General features: G+C 30.8%; 2 protein-coding genes across 3 annotated transcripts in view; both read left to right on the forward strand.

The window, feature by feature from the left end:
• The window catches only part of LOC130903916 (fatty acid synthase-like), a 52288-nt gene extending 50111 nt beyond the window's left edge, over positions 1–2177 (forward strand). For both annotated transcript variants that reach the window (XM_057816301.1, XM_057816302.1), the window contains exons 28-29: positions 460–717; positions 1761–2177. In XM_057816301.1, the coding sequence (XP_057672284.1) occupies positions 460–717; positions 1761–2123 (621 nt within the window). In that variant the 3' untranslated portion in view covers positions 2124–2177. The remainder of the gene's footprint in view (positions 1–459; positions 718–1760) is intronic.
• Positions 2178–14371: 12194 nt separating this feature from the next.
• LOC130903917 (fatty acid synthase-like) overlaps positions 14372–19427 on the forward strand; it is a 72218-nt gene continuing 67162 nt past the window's right edge. The window contains exon 1 of the mRNA XM_057816304.1: positions 14372–14446. The gene's annotated coding sequence lies outside the window, so the exon portion shown is untranslated. The remainder of the gene's footprint in view (positions 14447–19427) is intronic.

Genomic DNA, 19427 nt, shown 5'->3' on the forward strand with positions numbered 1-19427 from the left:
ATATTGAGTAGAGCCCACTGGTACGTTACGAAGCAAACAATTCATAACGATTTGAAGATCCCACTAATCAAAGATGTAATGAAGATATAAAATTTGATACAATGATCACGACAATGAATTAATAAATAATCTATACAGCCAGCCAATAGCCAAGAGAAGATTGGAGAAAATATGACCAGAACATCTCCCACAATAAATACTCTTAGAGTACCGTCAATGGATGGCCCCTGACTTACCTCAGTGACTTGGAGACAAATTACATATCATTGTACTGTATATTATTGAAAAAATGTTCAATAAGAAATTTCTGAGTAATAATCTAAATAATGAATGATAAATATATCTTGGATTTATTGGTTAAGTTTAGTGTTACTTATTATGAAATTACAACTATGTCACTCATTCATTTATATTTCATCTGTTTAATTTACTAATTTATTTATGCACTTGCTTTTGTAGAAAGTCGAAAATCAACTGAAAAATAAGAAGAGGTTCACAATAATAGGATACTCTTTTGGATCTTTAGTTGCTACAGAAATAGTGAGCATTTTAGAATCTAAAGGTTATTCCGGAAACCTCATAATTATAGACGGTAGCGCAGTACTAATGAAGAAATTAGTTCAAAATATTCAAAGTTCTGAAAGTATTTTTGAAACATCCCTCATCTGTCATTTATTATCGTTCTATTTGCCCAGAGAACTGATATCAAACCAAAAGGTAAGGGAAAATAATTAGCTTCTATTTAAAAAAAATATAGAACAGAAGGTAGAGATGAATTTATACAGATATTATAAATTCTTAAAAACTCTATTTCTCACACTTCTTATATCTTGACTAAGAATTGTTTATCTACAATATATCCCTGAATACTTTTGCTTGAATTGTTTTCAAGCAAAACCTTATAAATCAGTCACGTAACATTAATAATCTACTTAAATTAGAATCGTATAGAAACATATATTGATCATCACCAAAAACAAAACTTACCTCAACCCAAATTCTAATGGTATAAATCAAGGATTCGTTTCGTCCTAATAGTTATATGTTTTACATCCTGATGTAAATATGTTAAGTGTTTAGCAATCCGAATACATCTGCAGCTATATGAATTTTTCTTTCAAATACTAGGGATTCTAACTCCTTTTACTTTTTTCCACCTGAATCCCATTTTGTTACCTACTTTGTAGAAGAATCAATTTTGTCTATAGAAAAATTTTGTTTTTAGCAACTCAAAGATAGTAGCAGCTAGGCTTTGTTATTGTTTGTTATTGTTATAGTAGAGCTACAAACCACACAAACTTGGGCTAATCTCTCTTGTACATTTGATAGAGTTTGTTTTTCTTACTGGGTTTGCAAATAAATTATAAATCATTATTCGACTCTGATGGTTAATCAGTTTCTTTCTTCAAACTACTCCTGTTTGTAATCAGTAAGTCAAATTGAATAAATCACATTAGATGATGAATAATTTGAAAATTAGTATAAGTATCCAATTAAATTACTTACCTTGTAGAAAACCTCACTTCTAGCTTAGTAAATATCCATAAATAGTTAATGCCTAATGACTGTTTCACGAAATGACAATAAAACTTAAATAATAGTACCGAATAAGAATGAATAACATAACATCTCTCATATAAATATTTATGCGACAGAACTTCATATATTGTCTAATCTAAGATTTAAATAAATTACTAATGTAGTAAATGAAAATCTGATCCTCACCATTTGATCAATAGTGATTAATTGTGCTATTTTAGGAAAGAATTTTCAAATGTAATGAATGGAATGAACGGTTAGACATTGCTGAAGAAATCATCAAACAAGTTATAATCTCTCCCGAAACCATAGCGTTCCAAAGAGCGTTGACAAATGGATTATATAACAGGATCAAGTCATGTGAAAGCTATATACCATCTTTCGATAAACTTAAATCGCGAATAATACTTTTCAAACCGACCAAACAAACAGCGAATGATATAGATGATGATTATGGGTTGTCACAAATAACCGAATCACAAGTACAAACAATAGTTTTCGAAGGAAATCATTTGAGCATTGTGGAAAATGATTTGTTAGCGAATGAGATAAATTCTCTACTTAAAACATGGAATGAAGAATAACCTATGTATTTGATTATAACAATTTTTCATAGTTAAATATAATTTTATAATTAACTGCTTGTTTAATTTTTTTTCATCATATACTGAGAAATTCGAACTATGTGTGCAAAATTACGATGTGGTGTTATCATTTTTGATATTGCGTAAATTCTGTTTTGACTTTCCAGTTGCTGTACCTACACTTAAAAAAATGTTTCACCTGTCTCTACATCTCATTATTCTATCACCAAAATTACACTATTTCCAAAGAAGCTATTTTTCTGGGTTTTCTTGTCACACCCAAGGTCCTAGCAGTATTGCTCTGATGATCATTACCGTTTTGTTGAAATGGGCAGAACATTCACATAATAGAACTCAACCGTCTATCTTAAGGTCCTATTTGACGGGGTAGTGTCCTGTCAGGAAACTGACCACCAGATTAATGATATTTTTGAATAGGTCGAGAAGTTTCTCAGACATCTTAGCTGATATTGCTGTGATTATTTTATATTGTTTTCAACCTGGTGTATTTTTAGTAAAACTTCGTTTGATTCTATAGCTATTCAGCAATTCAACTATAAAGTTGTCTCTTATTGGCAAGGTTGTCGGCTTCCACACAGTCTGATATCCTCTGATGACCTTTTAGCTTTACTAAGGGTACTAATTAATATCTGGTAGTTGATGTTTCTAGAGTTTGCTCACACTCCCACTTTAGCTTGAACGTGCACTCAATAGCTTCAAGGCTTCTTGGGTATCGAATTATGTTTTCTAGATATAGTCCAGTGAGTATAACCAAGTATATAGTCCAATAGTATAACCCAATTAGAGCCAAAAGCCACGAAAATAAGTTATGTCGCTCATTTTCCGGGTTTATGTAGTTCTGAGGGTGCTCTATCGATATAGTAAAAGTTAACATCAAAATTTTGGCCGCTAAGCATTATATTTTTGTTTAAATTTTCAAAATTCCGAGTTTTTCAAATAATTCGGAACTTTTTCCAAATTTGGAAAAAATTGAAAGGATTAAAAATGTAGTTTAGGAAATTTTTCCTAACCTACAAAAAACTTTCAAATGCCAGTAATCCTCTTTTAAAATCTTGATTGTTGTAAGTACTCAGAACTTAAGTGTTGGACAGGGCTAATCCTTAAAAACGCTCTTCTTGTGAGAACTTTATTTGAACATTTTTTAAAAATAGAGAAAATAACAAAAATCGAATATAAGAAATCAATTGCAATCTGCACTTTTCGAAATTTGTAGTTCGAGTTATTTTTAAAATTTGGCATTTGAAAATTTAAACAAAAATATATCGCTTAGCGGCCAAAATTGATGTTAACTTTCACTGTATCGATAAAGCACCCTGAAAGCTGAGAACTACCTAAATCCAGAAAATCAGAAACGTAACTAATTTTTGTGGGTCGGGAGCTGTGATCACTGGACTAATATATATTGAGAGCATATGTTTATTTATAGCAATTGTACTTAAATGGTGATATGGAAAGAAAAATGCTTAATTCATCTCTTTGCGCTAGCTTTGAACTATCTGTATACCATATAGATGCATTTCGAACTTTAATTATCACTTCGAGTGAAATGTCTGTAATCATCATGCTATACATTTGATCTATTGGTTTGTCGTTGCTTCATAAATTCTAGAATCTTTAACCACTTGTCCCATGAGACTGTAATGTACCATATCGATATGGCTCCTACGATATCCAAACAGATAAGCCTTTTCAGTTTTTCCGCTGCTTGTTTAGTTTTCAACCACTGAATATGCATATGTGATCATAGAATTCTCATATCTTGCCTACGAGCTTGCGATATATAATGCCTCAGTCCCTTTGGAGATTACCTTATCTAAATGATTGCTAGTGTGCTATCCAGGACAACTTTTAGATACATTACTTCATTAGTACATCAGTTGGTAGGATGTAGAGTAGTTGCGTATATAGTTTCTTCTCTTTGCAAAAGATACTTGTGTTGTTTTAGCGACGTTTTGTTCAGGAGCAAACGATCCTGGCCCTTTACAACCACTAATAGTTATCGTAGTCTGAGGCTGTGAATGCAACGCTGCTAAGTCTAGTAACAATTTTGTCAATTACCAATGATCACAGCAGAGCTTCAGTAATAGTGGAGGTTGTTTCGTTTATTTCGCCGTTACTATACGCTGTTGTAACATCGCCTTGGTTAATTTTAAAATAGGGATTTCCACCTCCCCTTTTCCTAACGCCCTCTTGATGAATTGATGTGTGGTGTTTTCAGAAGCGCCCTCTATGTCATTGAAAGCTGTCGGTAAACTTTTCAAACGTCTTCAATTAGGCAATGTAGTGCACTTGTGGTGGACTTGCCTTTTTGGTAAGCGAATTTTTTTATGTGAATTAGCTTTCATGTTTGATTTGGGTCTAGATTAGAATAAGATCTCTAAAATGTCTTGTCAGATTTTACTCTTTGAAAGATAAAGGATTTCACAGGATTTGTATTCTTGGAAAATACCAGCCGTATGCAGGAATATTTTGGCAATATTATGTGTGAAGAAAAAAGTAAGATAAAAAATTGAAGATACTCACATAATAACGTACTCAACTCGATAAAATGTTACTTCAGAATCAGTAATTACTTTTTTCTAGACCAAACAGAAGTGCAAAACATTGCGGTTCATTCGATATTCTCTTAAATTGTATGTTTAGGTTAATGGACAATTATATGACTCTCAGTTTTTAAATTCATTAGTTGGTGGTGCCAACAACAATGAGCATAAAATAAAAAGTGTCAGTCTGAGTTTGATTAGGTCAGAGCATGAAAATCACATACATTTTCAGAAGCTTTGTCCATCATAACTCACCTTCAAGGTAATTCAAAAATAACAATTTTAGTAATACTGATCCAAAGGGTCTTTCTTGGCATATGGTATCTCGAACTATTACAAATAACCTCTTTGTCTTTATAGTTGTTCGTTTAAATGGAATTTTCTAATAAAATTTCCACTAAATTTTGATCGACTTTTTGTTTGAATTTCACATATTTTTTCACTCTTGATGACAAAACATTATCTCAGAAAAATAACTAAGAAATATTTTAAAAAATAACGTGAATGCATTGAATCAATTTTCATATGAAACAAATTGTTATAGCACTTTTGATAAAACCTTGAAATGACACTAATAGACTGAATATGGTTTTTAACACCACCAAAGATGGCTTACTAATTCCAAAGCGATTAATACCGTTGGTCACTCTTAAATTTTAATTAACTGTTTGATGTTACCAGATAAAGTAATTATTATCTATTTATGTCGTTCAACAATTTATAACAAAAATGTGTTGACGGTTGCACGCCTTTGAGTGAAATGGTCAAAGGTTCAAATCTTACTGTAAAATATGGTATTTTGTAATTTTTGTCATTTTGAATTCCCACAACAGTTTTTTGTAAGATAAATTATTTATCCAACTCATTAGGTATAAAAGTATGGAAAACAATAAATTTAAAAAGTATAAGATAGAACAATTACGTGAATAATTTAAAAAACTACTTTGTTTGAAATGCTTCAAAAACTATAAAACACTTATTTTTTTATCAAGCCACTAAAGTCATACGTTTGTAACGGAGATTAGTGTCGAATATTATATTTCTTAAGAAATCGCCCAGATTCAAAAATATTTGGAATTGACGCAATCAGAATAGGTTATGAGTGCCGCTAACAGATACACAGTTTAGTGACACAGCTAGATAAAATTATTTATTATTTCGACTCATTTATTCATATTAATGGTGACAGAACAGTTTCAATTATTCGTAATCCTAAAAGGTAGTAAGATGGTATGCAATCGACTGCTATCAAACATGAACCAGATGACAGTTCAGTTACTTCAGTGCCTAGGTATTGAAACGCGGTTTCACTGCCGATTTCTATCCGTCCATCAGCATTGTTTGACTTACTGCAGTAAATTTTTAAACGTGAATCTTGGTACAATTCGTATTTAAGACAAATGTAAGTAGTGGATACTGCTGAAGAAGAAGAAAAGCTAGTTATATAGGAACTATCACTTCCTAATAATGTTCATTCACTCTATACCTATTATTCAACACATTACAATCATTATTTAGTAATTTTCTCACATGTCAAGTCTAAATCGATTCTTTTTCAGCTAATTAATATAAAGTGTCTTCCTATGTGACTTTACATTTCTATTTTTAAAAATTTGCCATCAGTTTCATCTATTATAAATAAATCAAGCGAAAATTATGAAAGGCCAAGTCTACCAAGATTTATTCAAAAAATTGTTTATTTTTTCATATGCCTTTTAAATAAATAGTGTTTAAAAATTGCTCACTTTCGGGAACGTCATTAAGTAGCTACTTCTACTAGGTGTTCATTGCTAACAGCAAAATATTATAATCTTATTTTGACACACAAATGGATTTAGAAGGACATTGTGTTTTCATTATGAAAATTTACATCACATATACAATGACACAATTATAGAAGAATTCTAGAATTAAAGACAAATTTCAATATTTATTTTTTTCCTAGCAATTTCAGTTGCTTCTATTGGAAAAATATAGCTTCAACTGAAATTTCGTGATATTTAATCACATACGTTTTGCCAAGGAAGAATTGAAACTGCATTGGAGTCCAAACTAACCTAACCAAAACTATACTCTGAAATGTGCTGTTTGGCGGAAAACACATTATGTCTTCGCGAAAACAATTTGTGTATCAAAAAATTAATAGAAAAATGGATATTACCTTCTCCGATAAAACACTTAATGAGCTGTTTAGACAATAAAACCATTTAATGCTTTGAAAACTCATATCCTCATAGTTTTTTTTCTTTTTCTGATTCAACATTTCTTGAATAAATGAAAATAATAGAAGACACGCAACAACTTTATATTATGGCACTTCACACCACATTCCTTAAATCGACTATTCTGATGGTAATCTGACATTTAGTTATGCGCAAAAAAAAACAAACAATAATAACATTAACTTACAAAATTTTACTTTCGTCTGTTGTCGCGAATTTTGTGATTTATAATTGTCACATAAAACTTTTTTTATCAAATATAACCTCAAAATTACTAAAATGGCTCGGGTTACTTTGTCTACAAAATATAGAGAGATCTTGCTTAAACAAACCAGATCATTCTTGCTGTAGATGCTACGCTCAAAGCCCGAAAACGGCCAATTGTCGTTTAAAACAGCCACAACGCGATTTATGCGCCATGCGTTAAGCCAGAACGCTTTGTGGCTGTTCTTATATAGCCAGATCCCGATTGAAATTATTTTAGATTTAGAAGACGACGGCTCACGTAATATAATGTTGTTTATTAATAATCATTTGGGAACAAAGTAGTACAAAACTCATTATTTGAATAAATGTTTAACGACAATGTTGTTATGTATTTTTTATATCCATATAGATAATAGTTAATATAAATTATTAACAGTCCTTTTATTGTGAAAAAGAATATTATTAAAATCAATCTTCGCTGCATATCCACCTATTTGTTTTTGCATGAGGAATTATTGTGGAATTTTTAATTGCATTGAACTTTATGTTTGACGCAGTTAGGTTAGGTTAAGTAAGGTTAGTTATAATAATTATCGACTATATGGATATAAAACATATATCAAAACGTTGTCATTGTTGTACTACTTTATTACCAAATGATTATTAATAAACAGTATTGTATTACGTGAGCTGACGTCTTCTAAATATATAATAATTTCATTCGGGCTCTGGCTATATCAGAACAGCCAGAACACACAGAACGCGTTGTGGCTGTTTTAAACGGCCACTGGCCGTTTTCGGTCTTTGAGCGTAACATTTATATGAAGAATATGTAGTCAAAGATTATAGATAAATTTTATATTTTAATGAAAAATAGCTATTTTAAGTATTTTGGAAAAAATGAGAAGTATTCGTATCCCAATTGTATCTGTCGTAGAATATCTAATAATGTATATGTACTAGAGATACTTTCAAATTTTCAACACCGTCTATTTGGCGAGAGCCACTGAATCATCACGAAGACTTTTATTTTTGTAGCATATACGTAAACATTTTGAAATCTAAAAATCGAATAAATTACAGTATCCAAGTACTAGAGTTATGTTCAACGTCCCATGCTGCCCTCACCTGACTCTTAAGTGCCTAAAAATTTATATGAACTTTTAGACCAAGCTAATCACAAAATATTGATGATTTTGAAGGTATGTCAAATGAGCTAAAATGCTTTTAGATATAAAGTTAAATGATGAAGAGATTTGAATATTTCTATGCAAGCTGCAGAATTATTAGCATAAGGACTGATAGGAAAAAGTTTTCATTCCTCAGACACTAAAATAAGTTTTTATTGTGAAAGAGATAAATAATTACAGTGATATTTTTCCGAAGTAAACTGTATTATATTTTGTTCGTAAGCTCAGTCGTAGCTTAAAAGTATTCTATTACATAATGGAAATAAATAAGCTGGAATAACTATTGCCTACAGTACAAAGTTAAAGGAAGAATACTGTAATATTTCTCTAGTCTCGAACACTATAAAATAACCATAAACGGCTAACTTGTGTAGATTTAAAAATGAAGAACATTTTTCTCTGTCGACAAAGTAACAATAAGTTTTCTTGTTTTATATGTCTTTGGGATAGTAGACCTAAACAAAAGCATTGGGTAAGAGGAAACGGAGACGATCATGATAGCAAAGCAAATTCAATGATTAACTGCTTTTAGTGAAGTTGTTCTTAGTACATACAATTTTTCCTGTTTCATACCTACATAGCTGCAACTCAGAAACAAGAGCTGATGAAATTTTTCTAATTATATTTTTGAAAATAGCAGTCAGCTTCAGCTAAAATCTCTTCTCCGGTAAAAGATGTACAGTACACTAGTGTAATCAATTCCAGTGCTCAAAATGCATATGCCACGTAATTAATAAGGTCAAGTAATTTCTACGTAAATAATATAAATGAATTCACGAATTTACATGTACATACTAATAAAAAGGTTACGTTGTTTTAGTTATTATAAGAAAAAGTTTTTTATTAAATTATCGTTTGTTTTCAGTGTTAATAATATATTAATAATTATAATTAATCAGAAACTGGTATTCTAATAATCCTCAGTCTTATCATTTCCGGATTTGCCACGTTAAATCCTTTTCAGAGAATGCTTCCTTTGTTTCTTAATTACAGAAAGGGAAAATGCATGAAATAGATTGTGGGGATATACACAATCGGTAATACACCACGAAAAATTGCTGAATATCTTGAGCTGCAATGTACCGGCCATTGTTATAGGAGATCATCAGCCACTATGTCAAGTGATGCAGGAGGTGATTGCTATCATTAAAACGACTTGGTGACAGAAAATATTCTACAATAGCCGAACGCTATGTGAATCGATCTCTTAAAAATAAAAAAGACAAAGACAAAAGACAAAATACTACAATTATAAATAACCGTTCATCACCATTAAATAATATGGCACAATCGATTTACAGTAATTGTTCAATTGTTATTAACAACTATTGTAATAAAGTTTAAATAATTGCGATGCTGTTTATTTAATGGAAGAAAATGAATGGACGTAGAAAAAGTATAGTACGTTACACGAGCTGTAAAAACAATGCGCACTCATGAAATTTATGCACTTTCCACTGCGGAATGGGTTACTTACAACTCTTGCTACTATTTTTTCATTCATTCTTGTGTTACTACAAAAAAATTTTTTTTGTCGACCAGTGCTATTATTGTCGAATGGGACATGATTTACATATAGAATGACAAATGATACAGTTATACGAACCCACGTGACCTCTATTAAACTGGGAAGTGAAGAAATGTTAGAAGTTGGATGGTACCTTTACACACAGTAGGACGACATCGGTGCCCACATGGTAGAAAAAAATTTCTAAAATTATCGCCACGACGACTTCTTAACATACAAACAAATTAGAATTAAATATTATAAAACGACAACTTGACTGTAACCGCAAAAAGCGAAAAACGGATCTTCTTACATTATCCAATATTAATCGCGATAAATAAAAATTATTGTTGGAACAAAAGAAGCCACGCATAAAATAACAACATATGAATGGATTCAAAAAAATATGTTGTTGCGTCATCAGCACACGCAGCACCATAGGATGTGATTCAAAAAAATACAATTTCATACTTATGATACTTGATTTTCATAAGGAAAAAAATACACACATTTATGATATTACATTTTTTTGAACGACGATTTTAGTACAAGCCATATTTAAAAATTTCTTTGTATTGGAGACTCCAATACAGTATTTCAATGCAAATGGAAGTGAGAGACCCTAATTCAAACTTCATAACATTTCCTTTCATAATAAAAATATACCGGCAAGTTAGAAAATGTCATAATGAGATACACTTGAAATTTTACAACTGTTTGGAAATTTGAATGGAATTCCTCCATTGTCCAGTACATCAAATTCCTTATTCAATTTGTTCTTTTGGCCTTTTAAACGAAGTATGAAATTTGTGTGATAGGTTTCTGGCTGCCATAGACATAGAGGCGATGATTTAACTATATCACTCGATGGATTGAAAGAAAATTAGTACCAAATTTGATGATAGGCATTGGTACACATTGATTGTTCAAAACAAAAAGACAATCTGGTAGCATAGTTTTAAGATTAGAATTTGATACTGATGAAGCAACAACGAGTGAGATTTTAGCTTATTGTAAATTCTCATATAACCCTCCCTCGAGGGAGTTATATATGAGAAGGAAGGAAGACTATAAAACAGTATTAATGCACATCTTCAAACTGTATAAACTATTATAACCCGTTAAATAGGCATTTGGCCCAACTCAAAAAGATCGCGACACCTCTACATTTAATGTGATGATATGATGAAGTATCTAATGCGGATATGGTTTATGTTAAAGAACAGGAAATTATTTGTGAATTGGACCCACCTTTTGAACTCTTCTAGCCAAAATGTTTTCAACTTAAAAACAATGTATATGTTTGTGCAATATCAAATGTATTAATTTTAATCTTAACAATTCTAATTATTATTATATACGAGAAAATTATTTTTTGGAACCATTGGTATATGATGGCTACGATTTTGGTGAATTAATAATTATTGCGATTAATATTGAATGATTTAAGCAGCTTTTCATGGCTAGAGTCAAAGTTAGTAGTTGTTGTTTAACTTTTAATCATACCTTGTGTACTTAGAAGTAGTCGTATTGAAAATCCTACAAATTTTTTCTACCATGTGCACTCCGGTATCGTCATGCAGAGTGTAAAGACAAGACATGATACATTAATAATTATTGGAGATATGAATGCAAAAATAGGAAAAGAAAACTACTTAAGCAGTGTGGCAAGGAAACACTCCATTCTTGAAACATCTAACGATAATGGAGGTCGAATAGGTAGTTTAGTCAAGTAACTCGACATTTATATTAGTAGCACTAGTTTTAAACATGAGATTGAACATAAAAGTGGATGATACCAAGAACCATTACGATAAACCAAATAGATCACGTCTTAATATCAAAAAGAAGATCAAAGATGATGTTAGGTGTTGAGACTATTGAGTAATAATCAGAATGAAATTAAGAATGGTAAATATATTAAACAAGACGACAAAAAGCAGAGGATAGAATGTGCAGAAACTAAAAACGAGTGAAAACTAATACAGAAAATAAATAGAAAAGCAACGACAAAAGAGAAAAAAAAGATACTATTGATGAGCATTGGGAAGAGATTAAGAAAAGTACAATTAAGGAAGTCATTTGTACAAAAGGTATAAGAAAAATTAACTAATTGTTTAACCAAGAATGTTCAATAAAAATTAAAGAGAAAAAAGAAGCTAGAAGATGATTAGGATTAATATAGAAAAATAAGAAACAAGAGCACGAAGATAATTAAAACAAAGAGAAGAAATTGGCTCAATGACTGTATGGACAACTTGGAAAATAATAATAAAAATAATGTGAAATTATATCAACATATGAAGAAACAAAACAGAAAACGAACTACAGCAAATATAAAAGAAAAAAAAATAATTAACGGAAGAAGGCAGTGAATTTGAAGATGATTTAAGTGGTAATAGTACAATACTAGAAAATGAAGAGAAATTTGGGGAAGTGGAAAGTAATGACATGATAAACAAACTAAAACATATTAAAACAGGAGGGTCAGATGAATTAGTAAATGAACTAATAAAACATGGGTGCCAGATTATGGAGAAAAAGTGGTAAATGAAGCAGAAACATAACAATCTACATAGATAGCCAGTGAAAGCATCAAAAATAAAATCAAAAATCGTAAAAAGTTGTAGCGATGCACTTTCCCTGGATTCGTGACACTTAAGTAAGCCTCTGGAGGGTACCTGAGCACTATACAATTACAGTGCTACTACCAATAAAATTATCACAAGATGCAAGAATCAGACTCAAAAATCAATTATATGGTCCTACAGAAGTCATTGTGATTATATGATACTATCCACAACGAATTGGCCAACTGTTACGAAGAGTGTAAAGAAAAGAAAATAACATTTTTCTAGTTAATATCATTTTATAATCCTCTTATAATGTCACTGAGTTTATGACAGTATATTTTTCGAAAATTTCCGGGTCGGCTGAGTCATAAAGGTTTTTTGAATTTTTTCTTTTACCTAAATATTGCTTTTAGTATTGCAACTTGACACATCCTGCTCTTCGAGTGACTTCACACCTCCATCTTTGAATTAAGTTAATGCCGATTTAAAAAAAATAAGACATGAAAGTTTTATCAACTAGTTTTCAGTTGTTCTTGGTATATTTAGTCAAATTGTCTATTAAGTATAATGTATTATCTCGTCTTATACAAAAATACAATATTAGCTTTTTTTAACACGCTGCTATTAGTTCCACCTGCATGTGGGTTTCTGAGCTTATAAGTTTGTTTGTGACTCTTCTTTGGATTAAGAGCAAGTCGTTTATTGAATATATTTAATAAAAATTTCGTTCAACAAAGGATCCGTAACGGAAATCAAGCACTTCGGCAACATTACCAAAGACATCGTTATGATTCGATACAGATTTCGACGAGATGTAGGTATATAAGCAGTACAGTTATTATACGAGGATAGTATCAATTGAATAAATGTAGTTTGGAAAGACCAAAAACCTCGTTTCCATAGCACATCAAACTATAAAGTTTGAAATATTTTTTTACAAATAAGCTTAAAACAATATCGAATAAAAAATACTTGTGTTTTTGTGAAAACAGCGTGGGGCACTTTATTCCATATCTCTCATACATCGAGCGCCCGACGTTTTTTTTTTTCACAATCATAAGAGTATTTTTCATTCGATATGGTTTCAAACTCATTTGAAAAAAATATTTCTAACTTTTTAGTTTGATGTACTTCAAAAGCATGTTCCTTAGTTTTTCAAGCGATATTTATCTCTTTCCAAAGTAATATTTATTTGGTGCCACCCACTAATTTCTCAAACAGATCAACTAAGCTTTGTAAGGACTCATGCTAGAAGATCTATAAGCTATTATTTAACGATAAATCGGTTAATGATATGACTACCCCGTAGATGTAATGTTCCTCATTAGAGACAATATCTCCGACTATCATTAAAATTTATTGACCTATTCAAATGCCAGAAACAATTGTTCTCTTGACACAGAAATTATTTGAAAACAAAATTTACTTTCTATATACAGAAAAAATTATAAAATCATTGAGTTGACCTTGTTTTACTTTAAAATTATCGCCCTATGAAAAATAGAATATCTGCGAGAAATTTATTAGAATTGAACTATAAAGTTACTCCTCGACATTCCCAAAGTACAATAGAACGTGATTGCTGCTAATAAACAGGGAAAACGTTTTGCTTCAAGAGATTTTCGGAAACTAATGAAAATCACACCATATTATCTTCTTCAATATTACAAAGATAAGTAATGACATTGAAAAAGTGTTTGTATAATATAATGCGAAAACATTAAATAAAAATGAGGACAAATTTGCTACCTTACATATAACTGAAAAAAGAATTATGAAGGACCCTTTCCGCCTTTTTTAAAATAATATTATTTCCATTAAGTCTTCTATAGATATACTGCTGATTGAATAATCAATCAGAACATAATTTAGAATAACAAAAATTTTAAAAATTAACACTATACGTAAGAAAAAGGAACAATACTTTATTCAAATTTTGACCTTATTATTTTATTCGCGTCTATTGTCCAACTATAAATATATTTGTTTGCAAAAAACACCACCAACTAGTTGCCCTAGAAAAGCGCTGTGTGGTTTTTCACTATCCTAAATAAGTTTAAGTAAGTTTTTGAAGTCGTCATTCATTACAAAATGTTAAATATGTACTCTCTAAAATGAAGATAATAATTTGAAGTTTAAGTGTGACAACTAGTTTATTTTATTCTTAATTTTATCGACTTTTTAAGAAAATGGATGACTTTAGAGATAATAAATTTAAATCGTCAAAAACATCAACTGATAACTGGGATCTTTTTTTACATTAAGTTGGGTTAAATCCTATGTTTTCTTCAAGGGCTTTCATATCATCCTATAGGTGGTGGTACAAGTGTTGAAATGTTTTTGATCGCATGCCATTTTCACTCACTGGTTATTTGGTATTTCATGGTTCTTCTCTTCTTGTTTGTCCATTCTACTACGTCCTCAACCCACTTATTTTTCTCATTTCTTTACTGTTTGTTTTTGTGGTATCCGCTCTAATTATATTTCGGCCTTATAACCTTTCACTTTCCTTCTTTTCTTTATTTTTCACTACAATATACTCCTGGTCTTGATCACACCTTTTGTGTGGGCTCTTATTTCCTCCTTCAGTTCTAAGTGTTCTATATATTTGAATACCATCACTTGTTTTTTACTCTGAGATTGTATTTTCCAATTTTCTAAGTTATCTCGACATTGTAGAGGCTTTCTACAATGTGCATATCGAACTGTATCTTCAGATAAGATTATTACATACTAAAAAAACATTTATTGCAAAGGTGGCTCCACTTCAATAAATTTAAAATGGATTTACGTCTAATAGTATATATGTATATTATAACATAATAATTCAATAAATTATACTTAATATCGAATGATCTAAATGCTATTAACAATTCTATATATTCGTAAAGATTGTAGTGTTAACTTTCGGAAAATGTTGAAGTTCAAACAGTTCGTATGTTCATTAGAAAAATTTTGAAGAGGATTAATGTATAAAACACCACTACTGCCTCTTTAAAAGTTTAAGCTTTCAAATATTTCTGCGCACTTATTGATTCTTCTAAGGTCTTAGAGAGTTTTAGACTAAATGATACTCCTCGCCCTCACTAACTCATAATTGGCAATATACTGTGGATACAAATCCACTTCTTTAAAACTACAATTAAAGTTTGATTTTCTACTAATAAATAGTTGTATTACACCTATATATATATTGTGAGAAGACAAGAATGTTACTGTTCGAATCGTAGAGTGTACGGTCCAGTTGATACTTACACTTCTATCACCTCTTCATGAACGTCCACAGTTCAATAAAAAAAACACAAGTCAAATCGATTTGGTTCAAAAAGTTAAATACTCCATTGAATTTCTGAGAAGCTCTATTGATGGAAGCTGCAATTAACGAGTACCAGAATTTGAAAAATAATAAATTAGTGATTCCAAAAAGTGGGTATTCGTTGTTATGGTTATACCTAAGCTAATACCAATTCATTGAATTTTGATCTATTTGTTGAGAAGCACAAGAAAAGGGAGCAGATGGGAAAAATCAAATACTGAAAAAATCTACAGTGTTGATATAAGCAAACATATTTCTGGAAGCCTATAACCAAAGAAGATCTATTGAATGTGTCAACAAAAGTAAAAGCCATTCACTATAATAACAAGAGTCTTGTCGGAGCATTGCCATCTCAATAGACACCTGAATATGCTGGACTTAGCAGTGGATGTAAATTGCAGGTTCTGCTACGTAGAGGATGAAACCTCTAGCTACATGTTCTCGAAAGGGCTCCAGAGTATTAAATCTGGGAGCGTATGAAATAGAAGATGAAGATCAACTAGAGCCATCCCACATGCTAAACTTTCTGAAAGGGGTAAACAGTAAGCATTCCCAGTGTCATAGCAAGTATCTTCTGGGTCGTAGTATATACGACATCTTGAAAATAATGTAATATGTATCGACCCATTGTTATTTGAAGAACAATTGACATTAACATTTAGAACGCATTTCATATAGTCACCGAAGCTATTCTCAACGAAGCACATTGCTGATTGTTATAATGTGTGTACATTGTGTCAATTATGGTTCATTTATTAGCATACCCCAGTGACTTTATAGAGTCCAACAGAAAATGATTGAGATACATCAAATCACATGTAGGCTTTGTTGTGAACCAATAAACTTGATGGTCTCGCGGTTTTAAAATCTGCTCGAACTGAATCTTGTATATTTATAAGCTAAGATCTTTGCCAATAGTCATAGCTACAATTCATGCCTCCAATTACAAATCGATAAATTTGGATTTTCTTCTACACTTTTCAGGGCGTCGATATTTTCTTCAATGCGCGCATGCATTCGATTAAATATAAAATGAAGATAATCCATTCATAAGTTGTATTGCGCTTAAAAAACTCAAATATAAATTGATTGAATTAAGAAACTGAAAAAATGTCGCCAGTTAATTGTTATATTCCATTAATTTAATTTCTACAAGTAATGCTAAAAATATGTATTATATTTTAATTAAATTTGAGCTATCACCATGTTATTGCAAGTTCAATTCACCGAACAAATTTTTAAGGGCCCTAAGCTGGAACTGAAGCTTGAACTAAAGCTTAAACTATGGTTTGAACTCTAGCTTAAGCCAAGAATAAACAAGATTGCTCCGTTGTAGAGGTCACAATTAAACAGACATTTTCTTTCTGTTGTCAAATATACAACCAAATTTTTTTTCCGATTTTTATTTTTAAGTTGAATTGTTTAATTCGTATAAGTAAAAATGAACAAATAACAGAAAAAATCGTGCAATTACTATGAAATATTGCTTTTGGTTATCCTTATGATGAAAAAAAGTGAAATGGTAACTTGGAAGAAAAAGGAAAAAAAAGGGAGGAGATAGCTAATGAAAATGACAAAAACGGTCATGTTTCAAAACAACAACAAACATTTTATAATATCGTGAAAATGAGAACAATTAGGAATAGTTTGGTTCGGTTTCATGTTAAACTACCCCCAGACCGCCGGTAACGTTTAAACCGAAGCCATGTATAAAACATAAAAAAACGATATCTGTAGTTGGGATTAAATAGATAATGTTTTTATTAATCAATATTCAAATTCAAAAACATGAATGAATTCGAGTCTGATAAACTCCTATTTACATCCTACAGTTCCCTACTATTTGTTTGCTTACAAGTAACGCCTTCAAATCGCCAGCGACCTCTGAGGTCAATATAGAGCAATTTGGGTACCATTGAGATTATTATTTCGAGGTCATAGATAACGTCAGTCTACTGCATTGTTAACAAATGTTTACGACAGAAAAATGCTCATAAATTTTTAATTTTATATAATGAAGGCACAGAAATATATTTCCATGACGACAACCATAATTTATTATGGTATTATGTACAGCTATGGACATATTGATTGAATTTAGAGAGAATCGGGCGATTTTTGAAATACTAGACATACGATAATTAGATTACTCTTTTCTAGTTGAAATATATAAAATTGTTGAAATAATAGTGCTACATATCCAACAGAAGTATTTAAATCCTATGACATATCACATCTGTTTTAAAATGAATTTATAGATTTAAAAAATAATAATAAAGTTTGTCCTATCAGAGTTATTTATGCAATAAATAAGTGTAAATATTTAAATGTTTGTGTCATGTTAGAAGTAGATCCACATTTGTGAAGTAGAAAAATTACGAATTTTAGAAAACATACATTTAAGTCGATTACAGCAGATACTCAAAATGATCTCCATTTACTTCAATCAACAAGCCATGCAATATTTAAAACTTTGCAATACATTTTCTAACATCCCTGATTGAACAATTCATCTTATCTCTTTGGTAATCCTATCTTTTAATTCCTGATTATTGGCAGGTTTTGTTTTATAAATTTATAAAGTTTTTTAAGTGACCCCACAGGAAATAGTCTAAAGGATTCATGTCGGGTGATCCAATCCACCTTCTGGGAAGCACATTATTTAGGTATTGCCTCATCACACACGCATAGTGCGGTTTGGAATATTGTTATTATTATTAAGTTTTTTTTTATTGTAATTAAAGATACATACTTGGATTTGGAAATATAATACTATTTTCCAATAAATCTAAAAAGGGCGGACCATTCAAGTTAACATCAATGAAAAAAGGACCAATTATTTTGTCGCCAATAATTCCAGCCCATACATTCAGTTTTTCGGGATAATGGGTATGGGATTCATACGTGACCAGTATCGACAATTTACGTTTCCATTAATACAAAAAGTGGCCTCATCGCAAAACATAATATTACTTGAAAAAATTGGATCGTTTTGATTGTAACATTTTTCTTCACGTCTATCAAAATCGTCATTTGACAACTCTTGAGCCGACGTTACTTTGTATGGGTGGAATTGATTACCACGTAAAATTTTCATTATGGATGTATGCGAAATATCAAGTTCCCTGGATATTTGTCTAGTACTCGTACTAGGTTGGATCATCTTCTAACAGGACATAAACATCTAATGATTTGTTTTTAGTTGATGCAGTTTTTCTGCGCCTTGATTTGTATAAATCTTCCATAGACCTAGTTTCGTTGAACTTGTTTACTAATTTACTCACCTTAGATCCTGTTATTGAATTTCGGTTAGGATATAAATTATTAAAAATATTACGCGTTTCTTGTTGACTTCCCAATATCATTAAAATATCAATTCGTTATTCTTCAGATAATTGATCCATTGTGACTTTCAATAAACTTCAACAATAATAATTTATTGAAACGTCAAATTTGTTTTTGTAGCAGTCATAGCCACCTAAATCTATTATTTAACTTCGGTGGAGATAACGCAAACGTAACTCCGAAATTATAGCATTTAGGTTTAGAGACGATTATATAAATATAATGAATATTTCTCAATAATTTCGAGAAACTAAAAATATACAGAGTTATTTATTTGAAATAACAAAGTTAATTATTTTTCCGGAAAGAAGTAAAGATCTGACAACGATGTAAATACCACCATAATGTCGGCCGTATCACAAGACACAAAAATTTATAAA

The sequence above is a fragment of the Diorhabda carinulata genome, chromosome 2 (assembly GCF_026250575.1).
Source record: "Diorhabda carinulata isolate Delta chromosome 2, icDioCari1.1, whole genome shotgun sequence".
Classification (NCBI taxonomy): Eukaryota; Metazoa; Arthropoda; class Insecta; order Coleoptera; family Chrysomelidae; genus Diorhabda; species Diorhabda carinulata.